Source organism: Scomber japonicus, chromosome 1 (genome assembly GCF_027409825.1).
Source record: "Scomber japonicus isolate fScoJap1 chromosome 1, fScoJap1.pri, whole genome shotgun sequence".
NCBI classification, from domain to species: domain Eukaryota; kingdom Metazoa; phylum Chordata; class Actinopteri; order Scombriformes; family Scombridae; genus Scomber; species Scomber japonicus.
In genome coordinates this window covers 16,670,074-16,688,048 of record NC_070578.1, presented here as the reverse complement: position 1 = coordinate 16,688,048, position 17,975 = coordinate 16,670,074, and the positions used below count along the sequence as shown (strand labels likewise).

Genomic DNA, 17,975 nt, shown 5'->3' with positions numbered 1-17,975 from the left:
GAAACTCTACACTTCACTGGGATTTTAATATGTATTGTGTGTATATATATATATATATATATATATATAAAACTTAAAAAATATCGGACAACATGTTTGTCGATATCGATAAATCTATGATAGGCTAATATCGGCCGATAATATTTGTTAACCGACATATTGGTCTGGCTCTACTCTACATCCTTAAATTCTTCACATCTTTCCAGCAAATTATACATTTTCCAGACGTTTCTTCCACTATCCACAATTCCTTTCCGTGAATACTCTCCCTCGTCTCTTCTTTATTTATTGTATCAGGGGCTCCACCTAACTGAAGCTTTCTAAGTCCCTTCCACCTCAGTGTCACATCACCGTTAGTAATCTTACTCTATCTTTCCTGAAGGGATTAAATAATTCAGCAGGTTTGGAATTATTTGTATACCAAGGAGAGGCTTAAGCAAGTTACTTATCGTAGCTGGCTTCTTTTACGACTTCTACTCTGTGCCCCCAAGCCATAATGCCGTGCTATAAAGTGTCTAACATCTTACTATACTCCCTTGTCCTTACTTCAGCCCATGACCTGCTCCAGTAAGCAGTTACACACTGCAGAAACTACAAATGGCTTTCGTTGCTCATTACAATGCTATTGTCAGTCAACATCAGTTAAAAGCATTACACATAGGGTATGCGGAGCAGCTACAAATCGTCTCTCATTTTCAAGACTCACAAGTTGGATTTTCTGACTGGACTTTGACTTGCAGTAAAATTCTGCTTCTCTGCTGACTGGGATCCTGTGCGTTTTGCCTCTAAACCCTCAATCAAATCCCCTCCTTACCTTTCCACTGGGCCTGTATCATTTCGTGTTGCACTCCAGTTAAAGATAGCGCTAGTTGGACCCGCTCTTCCCACAAGGTTTAAATGGAGCTGGTCTGCTTCAGGCGGTGCTCCTAAAGTCTGGTATGAGGCAGATGCACTTATTGTCACCCCGGCCACATTAGCTGTTATAAGCCAGTAAGAGTAGCTGGTGTAGGGAGACAAACCAGTGTCCTCAAATGACTCAAGGCCTTAAGTAAGAGAAGTATGGTGGAAGAAAATAAGTGAAAAGAAACAAGGGTTAGTGTTGGTTCAATGTGCATTTGAAAAAGTCAGAAATGAAGTGTGAAAATCTGTGTGTTACTTACTGAAAGGATAGTGACTCTGGATGCTGTGCACTGACTGTCCATTCCTGATGAGTGTGTAGTTGAGTCTGTCTGAGTTTGGAGAGTCAGGCGGATGCCAAGAGAGATTAATGGAGGAATAACTGAGAGCAAAACCTACTGGGGCAGGCTGCTGAGAGGGCGCTGCACAGACAGAGACAAAAAGGGTAAAATAGAAAGAGATAAACAGTGATTTATAGATGGATAGATCAAAACCGACAACAAGAAGTCAGAAATCCTAAAATCAGACTGTTTAGGATTAATTACATTTTACATCAGCACATTGTTATACTGAATTTTTATGACCGTTAAGTCATCATGAGTGTGTGTGTTAGCATGTAAACCACACCTTTACTGCATCCATAGGGGTTCTCAGCGTGCAAATGACTCGCTCCATGTTGACATACATCACATTTGTCTCCAGTCACCAGCAGCTTACACACACACACTCCTGAGTCTGGGTTACATGAGCCATTGACACTGCCCACTGGGTCACATTCACAGGGCTGGCATCTGGTCAAGCAACAAAAAAAATAAGGTCCATAATTTTATTGGCAGCTACAACCTAGCTAGTTGAAAACATCAAAACACATGAAATCATTACCAGAACCATGTCAGAGACCTTTTTACACAAATTATGCTGGCAGCTGACATATAAAACATTACAGAAAAACTTTTTAATACACATTCTTAGTATTTTCTGATGAGCTAATCACAACACAGATGTTGTCACTGAAATGTACTTGTTTGGTTGGATATTGCACATAGTTGTAAAACTCATTAAAATACTGTAAATGCTATCTACCAGATACTAGCTGTCAACCAAAACCAATGGTAATTTCTGAGATGCTGCAATGAGATTATTAATTACATCAATAATGCAACAATATATAACAGTAACAGCACCTGTATTGTACTGATTCACTAAACAAGCAATCACAGTGACAGTCAGAGAAAGGTTTGAATGTAAGTGTCAGGATGTCAGGCTTCTTTGAGAAAGATTGAAAGACTGGCTATGTGCTGTACGTGTGTCTGAAAGGTGTTGGGTCTTCACCTTAACACTGTGAGAGAGACCCTCACCACTGTCTATCCCACCCACCATCCTTTAGCTGTGAAACTAATTTCACATAAACTGTATTCCCCCTCAGAGTTTTCAAAGTGTGTGTATGTGTGTGTGTGTGTGTGTGCGCGTGCGACTGACGGTGTATGTGTCTGGGTCACCAGTGTGGTGTTACCCTCACTGGGGTTGGGCAGTGGGTGATCATCCGGCCAGCCACCTCACACCTTTACACACACACATACACGCAGTCACACGCACACATAAACACACATACATTACATGTGCACCACAATCTGCTTGTTGGAAGATGTCTGGCTCACACTCACCTACACACCCTATAGTGTCAGAGATAGTGACACTGTATAAACCCTATTACTGTCACACACACACACACACGCACAAACACACACACACACGTATGCACTAATGTGTGTTTTTTTTCTTACACATACTGTACACACATGCTCACACTCAGCTACACTTACGTGTGAAAAGCCAAAGCCTCATAACGAGCCACAAATTTGTCCTGTCAACTGGTGCTCACACACACACACACACACACACACACACACTCTCTCAAAAACACACACGTACAAATACACACAAATGCCATAGTGACTCGACCTTCACTCCATTCCCAAGGAGAAAGAAAACACCAACATCACACCCATTCTCTCTTTTTTCATCAGCCTCAAACTATAGTTTGTGTGTGAGAGAGAGAGTCAGAGAGAGTTTTGGGAGTATATATTGAGGTATAACATGTTAATAAAGATGACAAGCCTAAAAAAAACGATTTTAGGTGATGCAGTGTGTGCGGGCAAATTTGACAACAATTGCCCCCATTCTGTCATGTAATCATTTAGAAATGGTTTTCAATGATGTTTTAGTCCCACTAACACAAACTGTGTTATTCTAGGTTTTAGACCATAAGAATATAACATATGTAATCCTTTATAATAAAATTATGCACGTGTACTTGAATATGTGTATGTGCCAATATTTAATCCCTCCAGACAGAATTACCATCATATTTCCCTGTGATGTATGAATTAGCAGTCAGCATTTTTCTGACCTGGTTTTCCATGGAGACACATAGAGACACTGGACCACATCCTCAGCCAACTGCTCACATTTTGTATGTGCGTGTATGTGTGTGTGCATGTGTGTGAATTAATTTGTGTAAAACCTATTGATTGAAGGAGGAGGACAAATTACTTGATGATATTTAGATGAAGAAATCCTTATTACTGAGCGACTATGAGCACATAAAACAGATTCAGCAGTGATAACCTAAGACTTTCATTCTTTCGGTGACAGAAAAAAAAAGAGAAGATTAAAAGGAGAAGAAAAGGAAAAGGAACAAGCTCATCAGGTGACCAAATGATCATTGTCTGTGCCTCTGCAAATCTTTCCCTGTCTTCCTTTTTTTTCACTCGCATTATCTAATCATGTGAGGACATTTCCCATCCCCTTTTTTTGACAATTGCACTATTATCAATACTTCAGTTTCCTACTCTTGTTGCGAACTAGACAAACATTTTATAAAAAGGGGGAATACATTCCCAAAGGCACATTGGTAAAGTAGAAAGGTAAAAAACCTTTATCATATCACTTACATGATAAAAAAACCCAGGATGCACACCAATCTTCCTCAGTGTTTATGATTAAACTATCACTCTGTATCTCACCCTCACTCCATCGCTCCATCTCTCTACTGTGAAGAGATCTCAGCCACAGCCGGATCTCATCCTTAATGTTTTAAAGCTGGAGAATACAGCAATCAGGCAAGGTCAGTTAACATGCACACATGCACACACGCGCACACACACACACCACACACACACACACACGGTGAACCACTAGTCAGTTTGTGGACCATCTATCTGCTATGACACACTGTTAAGAAGGATGTGTAGGTATTGCACAGGACGTAACGACATACAGTTAGAGTTGTGCATGTGTGTGTTTTAAAAAGTGTGTGCGTGTATTGCAGTGTGTGTAAGACAGCCTGCAGGTAGAGACATGAGTGGTAAAGGTCAAAGCAGCTCTTAACTCATGTAAGTCATATGTCTGCCTACCTATCTGTAAACTGTCTTCACAGACGCCGCTCCTGCTGGTGAGTGTACTCCCATGTGCAGCTGCATGTGTGTATGTACAGGTGGTGCAATTAACAGAAAAAGTTTTACAAGATGTATGACCAGAAAATATGGATTTTATCGGTTTGTGTTAGTGTGTGTGTGTGTGTGTGTGTGTGTGTGTGTGTGTGTCAGACATTGCGTGCATGTGGGTTACCTGCCCAGGCCAGGGTTGAATCCAAAGAACATCTCACGACACTGGTCACATCGTCTCCCTCCCACCGAGGGATGGGCGCACACACACTGTCCACTCTGGCTCTCACAACCACGCTGTGATGCACCCATGGGATGGCAGCCACACTCCACACAAATACTCTGATCTGGAGAGAGGTAGAAGCCTGGAAAGAGACAAACAAAATTAAAGCTGCAAGCAGCGTTGGGCGTTTCTGTTAGGGGCATTTAGATGCCTTCAGACCCAGGCATTTATCGGACACTGCAATAAGTAGATATACATTACATACACACACACACTCACACACATAGACATACTCACACGCACTCACACGCACTCACACGCACACACACACACACACTCTTGTAATAATTTGTGTTTGATCTAGACTTTAACAGCAATGTCAGTGAAATAGTTGACAGACTGCACAGATATCAAGAGGAGTGGCAAAAGAATTCAGTGCTTCAACTTGTGCCAGCTGCATAGTCGTTACTATGGTAGTTAACGCTTGGAGAGCATGACAATAGGCAGCAGGTAGATTAAGGGTTGAATGGGAGAGGAATAGGGTGCACATGTGGTTGCGCAGATCATCAAGTATATAACATAGAAAGACCAAATTACACACATGTATAGATGAGACTGGCTACATTTTGACTATTGAATGGAGTCTGTAGCTGAAAGTATGCAGGAACAGTGTATTTTGAAATATTTAAGGACAAATTGTGCACTTGTGATTTAGGTCAGGGGTGTCAGCACGTGATTTGTAGGTCTTGATAACACAAAAATTTGAGTTTTGGTTTGATCTTCCTACGACATTCCTATCAGGCGTAGTGGCCGTTTTAGTGTTTCTAGGTGGCACTAGAGAGTTTGCCATTGTTTGTTTTTCCATTTTATCGAATTTTTCGCCAGACCTGATGTGCCTGCCAAGTTTGGTGAGATTTTGAGCAGGTTTAGGGGGTCAAATTGAGGCTCAAAGAGGCGGTAGAATAATAAAAAAAAACAATACAATAACAATAGAGTTTTTTTCTTTGATTTGTTCTTTTCCTTTCTTCCTTTGCTATTGCCTTTCTTCTATATATGTTTAAAATGTTAAATCCATGATAAATTCTGACAACATTGGTATTTGGCTTGCATACAAATCTTGATCTCTATATGGTCGACTATTTGTAGCAGTTTTCTATACAATACTTCTCTAGTGAAAATAATTATATCCAATGAATAGGACTCAAATTACTTGCTATGAATTGCACAAAACTGTGAAAAAGCCAACATACATGGTTCATACCCTGAAATGTCAAATGTGTTTTATAATATTATATAATATTATAATGGTATACATAGAAATCCTCATACTAAATAGTGAAAGAGATTTTGGATTTGGATTTTGGACACAGTCTGGTAAAATGTTGAGGCAACTATTCAATGCATCTCCTAATATACAATAGTGAGAGCTGTTTATTTGTAACGTATTTTAACACAAAGCCAAAAAGTCTGTGTGAGGTTACATTAAGCACTTCAGGTTCCAAACTATAAATCAATCTCATTTATTTGTTCTCAAAGCCTGGCAACTAATAAGCTAATGAGATGTTCTATTTAGCCAATTGGAGAGAAATTTCTGAATGCCATGTACACCGTATCATAAATTGACAGTTTGAAGGAATGGAGTTAGATATAGATAAAGTAAAACAATAATGAAACCATGTTGGAAACATTGTTCATTCATGTTACCACATAAAAGTACTGAATATTAGCTTTACTGGATTTTGGGGGTATTTGTGAGATAACTATTGTCTTGTATGTATATTTTGTTTCTGTCTAACATCCTGCCATCAATACATCCATTCATATTGTGTTTACAGTAAACCTTACTAGATTGTTGGTCCTTCTCCATTACTGACACAATACAACATCTGTTACCGTTAGCCACAAATACACACACAAAAATTCATGAGCTGATGTACACAAAAAAAGTCAAAATGAGATGAGTGAGAAGATGCAATATCCTTCCCCTGTGGTGTTGTTGAGCCCTGGCACCAACAGGACAATCACTGAGTGGAGATCTGGCAGAAGGCACAAGCCAGACCAGACACACACACTCGCACACAAAGAGCAAACACAAAAAAAATGTTGGGGTATCATCCATTGTTCTTCACCATTGTCTGGTAACAACTTCTCGGCAGCAATCTATCCACTTTATTTATTTATCTGATAACAAATTTCTTGCTGATCCAAATGTCATCCATCTATCCATCCATCCATCCATCCATCCATCCATTATTTATAACACACTCACCAGGTCGACATCTACTGCAGTCCTTTCCATAGCGTGTTGGTATACAAACACATTGCCCAGTAGAGCTGTCACAGGCTGACCCTGCCACTGTTCCTCTGGGGTCGCAGACACATGGCACGCAGCCCTGGGACAACCCCTCTGGTAGGACACCAAAACAACATCAGAAGAAAGAGAGAGCATAAGAGAATTAGAAAACAGTCACTGCTTACACAACATACTAGTTTCACAAAACAGAAACAAAATATGTTTTTAGAAAATGAATCTTGTATGAACTATACAGAATCTAATGTGATGGTGAAAAACATTATCTTTGTAAAATATGCTGGACTCATCTTCATGACTGGAACTAAATTTGGATGTATTTTGGCTTCAGCTCTGTATTTTCTTACTGTGGATGTCTGAACTCCTGTTGTAGTAGTTGTGGGCACAGTTGGTACACTGTGCTCCCTCCACCCCCTCTCTGCATGGGCATTGTCCAGTCCACATATCACATACACCCTCTGGCACGGTGCCACTGATGTCACACACACATGGCAGACAGCCCAGGGAGTTTCGATGCTCTAGGGTGTGGTAACCATGACGACAAGAGTCACAGTGATGGCCTTCCACATGTTCCTAAAAAAGAAAGAAGGAAATAGGATGGGATTGTCACAAAGGAGCCTATGGGATGGTGGACAAACAATTGGTGGGTGTGAAGAAAAGATGATTCTGTGTGTTGGATGAACAATGGATGAAGTGTGATGCTAATATTGTAGGAAGTCCAACTAATGCACTGATGTTTTACACTGATTGCCTGATTCAACTTGAGCCAGGGTCCTGTGTTGCATGTCATACCCATCTCTTTCCTTGTTTCCTGTCTGCCACTTCACTATTCTCTATCCAGTAAAAAAGGCACCAAAAAAAAAAAAAAGTTTTTATATACTGAATTTAGGTTCTGTGTTATTTGAAAAATACAAATAAGTCATCCATTTCTTATTCCCTATTTTATGTTGTCAGAAAGTACCTGCAATTCACTGGCTAGATGCCACCAGTGCCACAGTGAGAGGTTGTCAATCTGTGATAGGTCTCTGATTGCTGAACAGGGTCATTATGGAAGGTCACAATGTTTGACATTATAAGAAAAATCCCATAAAGTGAACTTGCCTTGCATACACATTGTCCAGTCTGAGGATCACAGTCTGTCCCAGGTATTGTCCCGTCTTGTGAGCAGTTGCATGGAGTACAGGATCCCTCCAGTCTTAAACCATACAAACTGCTGCCACATGAGTCACATCGCTGCCCCCCCACCCCGGGTTTACACTGACATTGCCCCCCCTCAGGCTCACAGTACGGGCTGAGGGAACCCAAGGGGTCGCAGTCACATGGGATACAGCCGTCTGGGTGGGAAAGGTTCCAATAACCAAACTCACAGCGGTCACAAGAAAGACCTGGAAAGAAAGCATGACAGAGAGGACAGAGTGAGCGATTGAGAACATAAAAAACCTGTTCATAGAATTGTTGAGGAGCAGGCAAACATAAGAGAATTTAAACAGTAATTTGATGCTTACTTGTTGACAAAATAGTGTTTAGCCTCTGTGTGTGTGTGTGTGTGTGTGTGTGTGTGAGTGAGTGAGTGAGTGAGTGAGTGAGAGCGAGAGGAATGGTGGGTGAGTGTATAAAACTGCCATCATTAGGGCCAGGCCCTCTACATATGATGGATCACTCACCTAAGGCCAAACACTTAATTTCACTGAGCGAGAAAATAAATAAATTAAGCAACTACAAGAAAAGAATGGAGGGAAAGGAAAAGAGGAGATGGAGGAATGGAAAGATGGATAGGTGAACATAAACATAATACTAAATTACCATCTGGTGAAAAAAACGGGAAAGGTGAGTTCTTTTTTGTCACTTCAGGAGAACACCTTGCATTTCCCAGGGCTTAGCTTTTAATAAGCACATAAAGAACATCTTGTTTTTTTCTGATTGTAGCCAAAATATTTGATGTAGAAACAGGTTTCACAAGATTTAGTCTTGTGAAACTTATAGCATGAAAGAAACCACCTTAATGTGAACATTCAAGGTCTTCTACAATTTAAACATTCAAGATTTCTGCATAATTTCAATGACAAAAAGGAGGTGTGAACGTGTGTGAAATTAACCAATTAATAACTTTAGTTATTGCTCTTTATTCATTTATTTATTTCAAAATTTAGTTTGTTTGGGATCCTATTTGGACAAATAATTTCTTGGATTATTTTGATACTGTTAGTAATTATTGAATAGTAACAAACATCAAAACAGATCATACTGCAGCATGTTTTATGGCAACAGTGCTAGGCTACAAGGCTAGTTAAACTATGATATGCAGTGTGAGTGAGCAGGGCTTATTTGAATATGCCATACGTATTCCATGACAGGCAATCTGTCCCTAAATGGATGCCTGGGGGCAACGCAGTCACCACAGCCGTTTATGAGGGAGCCTGTGTTCATATGTGGGTGGGTATGAATGTGTGTGTGCACATACATTCATGAGAGCATACCTCTATATCCGTGTTAGTGCTTAGACCATGTGTGTGTCTGTGTGTGTGTGTGTGTGTGTCTGTGCGTGCCAGACACTTGGCATTTCCCCTGGTCTTCCCACTTTAATGATTTTATAGATATGAGTATTTCTCTCCATAGATCATATTTCATAGTAGTCAGGGGCAGTGCAGATTTGTGTCCATGTGTATGTGTGTGTATGTGTATGTGTGTGCATGTGTGCACCAAGGTATGCATGCACATCTGAGTGTGGTGGTGGTAAATATGCAGACTGACAGACTGATGGTTACAACCCAAACAATATTGTGATATATTGTACTGTGTGATTTTTTTCTCAATAAAACTAGACAATTTATAAAGAATCTCATGTCCATTACAATAAACATTGATAAAAAAAGTATAATATATTTGAACATTTTAGACACTGAGCTGAACAAGTTGGCATTTATGAATCCTATTTTTGCAAGCACTCTCATTATATCAAATACATCGTCCAAAAAGCACAATAAAAGTAAGCTAAGTGTTTCTGAAGTCAAAACATTAGAGAAGCAGAACAGAGAAAAGTAAAAGGACAATAAAAAAGTGAGCAAATTAGATAATTTAAATGTGTTAGAATATATAACAGAAAGGAGTTTATATTGTCTTGGGGTGTGCATGTGCACATGTGTGCATGTGTGCGTGTGTGTGTGTGTTTTCGGGACATGGCCCAGCCCTTTTATCAGTAGCCAGCTGGTTAACAGGCTCATGCATCACCATTTCAAACACTATTATGTACACACTGCACTCTGGCACCTTGTTATGAGTGTGCAGTGTGTATCTGCATGTGTGTCTGTGTGCACACATTTCAATTCCATCCTTCTGAAGCGTGCCTGCCATTGCTCTACTCAAAGTATCAGCTTGGCGGTAATAAATTGCCATAATCAAATCTCATTTCTGAAAAATACCTGTGGGAGCAACCAAACAAACAAGGACAGAAAAAAACGAAAGTGGGTCTTGTAAGAAGGAGTGTGAAAAATACAAGGGGCTGCAGCAGTTTGTTTTAATCAACTTGGCATTGAATTAGAGAATTAAATACCAGCTTAGTCCTTGATGGCATGCATGCACACATACACACGCGCGCACATACACACACACAAACACACACAGACAGATTTATGCACACACGCAAAGAAACTCTTACATACAATAGATCCAGCTAGGCAAAGACAAAAGTGCATGAACACATGGTCACATCCAGACGCTCTGCCTTCTACATATACATAAACAGACACTCTTACACACATTAACAAGTTCACATACGCATGCCCGCACACACACACACAACCGAGGGCCCTTGATAGTAAGGCTTAGCAATAACCATGATACGTTGAGTTGAGGAGCGTTGGCCGGTTTTGCATTTCATACGAGCCTGCTCTTCAAAGACACACAGGGGAGAGAGTGAAACCATTTATCACAAAGAGAAGCACAACGGCTGGAAGCACCGCCAGCAGAAAAGCCTGTTTATTTTGGCTGTCAAAACACTTTGGGATATGAATGTGTGTGTGTTTAAGAGTGTGTGTGTATACACATTCCTGTTTTGGTGTGTGCACACAGTATACACTTTTTCTTGTGCGTGCACCCCAACAAGCAGCTGAGTATATGTATTAATTGAGATGTCATTATTGGACAATTAAATAGAGTAACTGTTTGAATGAAAAGTGCAAGTTATCAAAAAGCATTCGGGGACATTAGTAAGAGAAGCTATTTTAGAGACAAGACATTTTGTATCTAAGAGGTATGCTTCGGTCTTCAAATATAAAAGTCTGAACAGATTACAGATACGTATTACTTTTAAAGTACACCCTTTAAATTTTTTCTTTATCGTTTCCTTATCTTAATTGGACCCTCACCTACAATGAAGGAGCCAGCTTTGTTTGGGTGGGATATGGAGAGATTGCATGAACCTTTGTGTGCATTAAGGCCTCCTGGCATAGTTCTGTGCCGGCAGGTGGAAAGAAGCAGAAGCAATCACGTGTCTACTCCGACTGAAGTTTAAGCAATTCAGTCCAAAAAACTACAGTATTGCCAACATATCATCAAGAATATCAGAACTGAAAATTTTAAAAATCTCAAAGTTTTTTTCTAAAGTGTGTCAGTGCTCTGCCTACCTGTGACATGGGGTTTGCACCGGCACTGTCCTGTGTGCTGGTTGCAGCTGCGAACTCCTGCAGTTGAGGTGTTGACAACGCCGAAGTCACTGCAGTTGCAGCGGATGCAGCCCTTTGGGTCTGAGGCTTGAAGACTATACCACCCAGGTAGACAGTCTGCACAGCGACGACCTGTTACTGCAGCTTTACACTGACACTGACCTCCTAACTGGAGGTGAGAGAGATGAAAGGAAGAGCAGGTTGGTGAGGAGAAGTGAGGGCAGCGAGGGAGAAAGGTTTCACTGCTCATCAACAATTTGTTATGTGTTGGTGTGTACCTGGGCACACTCATTGTTGCCATTGACCGTTCCAGCAGCGTGGCAGCTACAGGGCCGACACACATAAACTGAAGTGGGATCAGAGTCCTCCAGCCTGAAAAACCCACTTATACACAGCTCACAGTTTTTACCTGAGAGAGAGAGAGAGAGAGATGGATGGATGGTGAGACAGATGAAGTCCAGTGAAACAGTAGAAACCACAGAGAGATGAAACCACAGAGAGATGAAGAGACACGTTCACATTTCAAAAGTTCAGGTTTTTACTCGTATTTGTCTCACTGGGAAAGTGTTTTGCTAGAAATACATGTAATGTAATATTGACATCATTTAATATTGTAATATTTTTTCCTTTTTACTAACACAGTTGTAACCTCTTTGCACAGCTCACCAAACATATGTGAAACAATGCAATAAGATGTTTGTATGGCTCAACATGTTGAAATGATAGATGTAACATCTGATGACTAATAGCATGTTCCCTGTTAGTGTTTAAGTAACAGACAGTTAAGCAACATAAATGGCATTTCTTTCATTATTTATCAATTTAATTCTTATAAAATATGAAATTGTAGTTAAATGATGTGGTTCTTTCTCTGTTGACTAAATGTTACCTCTTAGTTTGATCGATTTTCATTAGAGTAGCCAACACTCTACCTGTAGTGTTATGCATGCAGTTGTCACAGACGCCTCCTCCTCCTCGATAGTGCTCATATGGTTGGTCGTCAATCCGGGCGTCGTAATGACAGGAGTGGGCATGGCCATGACACTGGCAAGGCCGGCAGCTCATAGGCTGGAGCTGGTTACCTTGCCTGAACGGCTTGTCATTGTAGAGCGGCATACAACGCTGACACTGTAGAATTAAATTACACACAGCATAAAAATCCAGACATTTATCTAATCATACCACGAGCTAACATACTGTATGGATACGTTAACATCATTGTTAGAATTTACCAAAACTACTTAGCAGCTTGTACAACACTTAATGTCTGAGCAGTTTGGTGATTGTAGTGTTCATGTTTTTCTGACAGAATCTTATATAGTTATAAAATGAATGAATGCAATCATGGGTGCACATTTACATAGATGCAGACCCACACACACATGTAAGGACCCACACACACAGCCAGTTGAGACAATAATCAAAAGCACTTTACCCACTGAGTATACAACATAATATGTCAAGGAATCACACCCTTGTGTTGTAAAATCATCCCTTGACAAGAGATTAGGATTAATATAATCAAAAATAAAACGGTTTATATTAAACTATGGCAGGAAAAATGGTCACACAAACTGTGCATTTGCTCAAAATGACTGTGTGCATGTGTACGCATAGTAAAATGGTCCCATGACATATAAAAATGCTTCCTTTTATATAACAAAGACGCAGAGAAACAAAATGAGAGGGATGAGGAAACGGAAAATCAGTGGCCCATGTAAATCAAAATCTAAAGAGAGAGAAGAATAATACACATAACTGAATAGAAAACACAGAGGTATTCTCTACTATATAATAGGGAGCCAGTACATTTACACACAAATGTGCACACACACGCACACACACACACAGCATAGGGAAATCAGATCGCTAATGAGGAGTGACTTGCAACAGCCAGCGCTCTCACACAGGCCCACTTTCATGTCAAAATAAACATACCAAGGTGTGTGTAGGGGAGGAAGATGTGGGGGAAAAAACTAAATAAAAAATGCATTTTTCTGTAGCAGAGAGCAGCAAAGGCGAGAAGCAGCAAGTACAAGCCCTTTGATTTTGTTCAGCAGTCAGTACAAATTATGGTGGACAAGGGGGGCATCAAATGGCGGGATTAAAAATGTATTAAAAAACACAGGAGTTCCTCCCATGTGTGACACATGCAGACCTGCACTGGGCCTATTATGTATGACACACAGGGGAGGGGGGAAGGGAGGGGGAGAGAGTGGATGGAAATGGGGGATGGAGGGAGCTCTTATTCTGTATACTAGTGAGGAGGAAGGGAAAAATGCTGGATGTGAACAGTGTGGTGTGAACTGGTGTGAACAGAAATGAGAAAAAGCCTTTGTGTTTTTACAGACTAAACCAGGAGGGACAAAAAGACCATCCACAAGTGTGGGAGCAAGATATGTTGGGCAGAACCGAAGCAGGAGAAGATCATAAAATCCATGTTGATATGTGGAGAAGACAAAAGGCCCCATGTGTAGCTACAACACAACACAGGGCCCGGGACCCCCACACACAGCCAGTAGCCAGTTAAAATAGATTCAAACTCATAATCAGAATGTTTGCAGCTAAACAAATAAAAACTATATTCAGTGTTCCTCAACAACAAGCTGCAAAGCTGTTTTTTAAACACTACTCTATGTGTGTCACATCTATTTTTGCCAGCCTATGTCCACTGCCTGTGTGGGCACATTGCTACACTTCTTTGCAATGTTAACACCACCAACTGTCAATCAGTGGTAGAGTGTGAAACCGGCAGCAGGAATGACACCACACACATGCACAGTACAAGCAAAACAGGGACTAACTCATTAAAACATTGCACAATAGCACAACTACTACTCAAAAACTCCACAGAGTGCTTTAAGGTCTCATATTGGTCTTGGATTGTAGCAGATCATTAGATATTTAGACAGCAAATCACACAATTACATAATTTTGTTCAATGCATCACTGAATTTTTATCTATTTAACTTATCCACCATCATGTATATATCACAATAAAAACTTAATACATCTTAAGTAATAATGATGTACGGTAATTTATTGTAATTTTACTGGTGTTAAAAATTTCTCAGTTTTGTTGCTGGAGAGACCATGCATGATCAAATAATAAAATAAATACTAAAAACAGTAAGAAGTGGACTGTCTACTCATTTACAAATAAGATTTAAGGAGACAAACATTTCTTATTCAGATTTCAAAGGTTTGCACATCTGTAATTTTTTCTCTCCGTGTGTGTGTGTGTGTGTGTGTGTGTGTGTGTGTGTGTGTGTGTGTGTGTCTGTGTGTGCGTGTGTGTTTGGGTGTTGTTCGCTGTTGGGTGATTATTAACCGGATCTAATGAAGCAGCAGGATATTCTCCAGAGACATGATGCATACACACACACACACACAAGAGAAAAAAAAAACAAGCCTGTTCAACACATACACACAGGAGAGTGTATCTCAGGACATGTAATTCCACAGGAGTGCTGGGCTGTTTGCATGTTCCTATTTGTTCTGGCTGTCTGTCATGCTGTTTGACCTGAAGTCTATCTGTTGTCATACCAACAGTAACTACAGTACCTGCCTCTTTTTTGTCCGTGACGCTTTCCCCCCTCTGCCCATGTGTGTTTCTGTTCACCTGCCTGTCTATCTGCAGCTCTGTGCCTAAAAACGTTTCACAAATCAAAAGGTACTTTTCCTTGCATACTTAGAACAGAAAGCTGTTGCTATATCCCACTCTTCGTCTCATCCGCTGGGTATGAGTTCAAGAGGAAGAAGTGAGTTCTCCCTTCTCCTCTCCCATATCTCCCTCCCTTTTCAAACCTCTTTCGTCCCCTCAAACTCAGTGCCTCCTCCATCTTCCCACCCTTCCTTCCTCTTCTATCTCCTCTCTTTCTGAAAAACAAATCACTTTGTGCATCTCACCCGTTTTCCCACCTCTCCCCTTCCTCGCTCACTTCCCCCTGTCTCTACCGTCCCCCAACTGCTTGTTCTCATAGCCATGGTGAGTATGTGAGCAGGAAATATTACCATACCAAATGAAAGGGAGAGGATTTTTTTTCTTTCTTCTCTTTTCTTTTCATTCAACATTGCGTTACCTTCCCTCTCTCCCAGCCTGCTAATTAGTCGAGGGACTGGTGTTTGGGAGTTAAAAGAAGAGTGCACATGTTCATTCTCTTCTTCATACAAAAGGTTTTGATGGCGCTCCATCATCTGTACACAGTAACAGCAGAAAAAAGGACAGCACTTACTTAAGACTGAGCTTACATGGTTTTAATTCTATTGCTTTTATCTTTATATTCATTAGAAAAAATGATTTATTAAGTTTGTTTCACTGGTACCAAGGCACCTCTGTCAGTACTTGTGTTACCACTTTCATTGCAAAACACACTGACAGCCCATGACAAATTTTGATGCAACAGATTGAAGCAAGTGGGATGTTACAGACAGGTGTTTGTTTGGTTTTATTTCTAGATGTTATAGATTATTTCTTGAAAAAACAAATGATAGAGTCATTAAAGTCATTTTCATTCTGTTATTCATTTGCATTATGTTAACATTACCTACAATGGTTTACCAAATATTTCTTTGCATATTTAATACAATAAAAAACAAAAACTAAACAAAAAACTAAAGATGGCAATGAAGCCAACATGTGAGTTTGTGTGTGTGTGTGTGTGTGTGTGTGTGTGTGTGGTGGATGGCAATGCAGAGGAAAGAATAACATCTTATTTTCACTCTGAATGTTTTGACAAAACCTGCTGAGTGAGGATTCCTACTCTAATGGATATGTGGACATTCAGATGGCCTGTCACAAGCATCTGTGTGTGTGTGTTTATGTATGTGTGTGTGGGTGTGTGTGCCAGAGTGCACCTGTGTGTGTGTGTGTGTGTGTGTGTGTGTGTGTGTGTGTGTTAATCTGCTGGGGCAACTCATCCTATCCTAAATGCCATGACCAATTTCACGCTCTCACTGGAAAGGTCGTGCCACTGGTGTGTGTGTGTGTATGTGTGTGTGTGTGTGTGCATAAGTATGTTTGTGTGTGCACGCTTGTGTTGTGTGTATCTGAAGTTAACCCGGTTAACCCCTGCCTAGGTGAAAATCTGCTGCTGAGGCAGACTTTAGCAGCAGAGATCGTGGACAAGCCTAGTTAATGTCACTAGCCATCAACATCTATCACGCACACAGATGTGGACACATACAGAAAAATACACACAAAATTCAAACAAATTGACTTAGGTACAGTAGGTCAATACTCCTGCATAACCCTGTCTTCACCAAGGCTTAATCATGTTCTCAGGATCTAAAATCTCTCACTGTTGGAATGACTTCAGGTATCTTCTTACTACTACACTAGCGATGACAAATATAAACACATGCACACACACACACACATTCACATCGAGACAATTTGTTCATTGATGCAACGTTCACTTTCAAATCACCCTGAAGCTACACAAGAGAAAGGTAATGAATAGTTTTACCCAAGACAATAGATTTTCACTTCTGTAACACTAATATCAAACAACATTAAATCCCAAAATACTATTCAGTTCTATCAAATTACAAAGACATTGTACAACAGAAAATAAGAGAGTGGGATGAGATGTTCAATAGAATATATGATATAGCTTTCAGACATGACTGAATCCATCAGTTGTGGAGAAATGCACAGAGACAGAGTGACAGAATAAGAGATCAAGTCTGACACAGAGTGCACATAAGAAAGAATCAAAAGACAGAGTGAGAAAGTGGGAGCGTGTGTGCGTTTGTGAGCATGTTTAAGTGTGTGTGTGTGTGTGTGTGTGTGTGTGTGTGTGTGAGAGTGAGAGTGAGAGTGAGAGAGAGAGAGAGAGAGAGAGAGAGAGAGAGAGTTTAAGTGTGTGTCTTCCAAGGCCCCCGTTGATCATCTTGACACATGTCTGAGCATTTCTGTCACTTTAATGTCACTGTGGAAATTCTGCAGATTAGTACAACATCCGTCATGGTGCTAGGCCGATCCAAGTCAACAGAACGCATGCAATATTAAACGCTAATATTCCCCACAGCCTTTTATTACAGAGACAGAAGAAAGGTCCTGAATATTCACTCAGAGAGATGACATGGTCAGGTTTGGGAGAAAATGTGCACTCAGACAGGCACACACACACACACACTGACACACGTGCACACACCATACAAAATGCTCACACAAAGAGAAATCTGCATAGACGCATACTGTACACACTAATGTTCCTGCAGAGAGGAATTTACATACACGCACAATTTACATACACACAGAAATGTATCCATATTGGTTATTTCCATTACATCTTTCTAACACATAATAACTACGGTACAGTGTGTATGAAAGAACAAGAAATACAGGTCACAAGTAACTGTAAGAAAAATAAGGAAAGAGAGGGATGAAACATGAGAGACAGAGTCAAACAGGAATGAATTAAATACTTAGA

General features: G+C 40.4%; 1 protein-coding gene across 1 annotated transcript in view; it reads right to left on the bottom strand.

Moving 5' to 3' along the window:
- Positions 1-17,975, bottom strand: part of ush2a (Usher syndrome 2A (autosomal recessive, mild)) — a 208,947-nt gene that overhangs the window by 151,763 nt on the left and 39,209 nt on the right. The window contains exons 12-21 of the mRNA XM_053317023.1: positions 12,471-12,666; positions 11,817-11,947; positions 11,500-11,707; positions 7,979-8,262; positions 7,225-7,450; positions 6,836-6,973; positions 4,528-4,708; positions 1,525-1,688; positions 1,161-1,319; positions 815-1,043 (exon numbers count right to left, since the gene is read on the bottom strand). Coding sequence (XP_053172998.1) covers positions 815-1,043; positions 1,161-1,319; positions 1,525-1,688; positions 4,528-4,708; positions 6,836-6,973; positions 7,225-7,450; positions 7,979-8,262; positions 11,500-11,707; positions 11,817-11,947; positions 12,471-12,666 — 1,916 coding nt within the window. The remainder of the gene's footprint in view (positions 1-814; positions 1,044-1,160; positions 1,320-1,524; positions 1,689-4,527; positions 4,709-6,835; positions 6,974-7,224; positions 7,451-7,978; positions 8,263-11,499; positions 11,708-11,816; positions 11,948-12,470; positions 12,667-17,975) is intronic.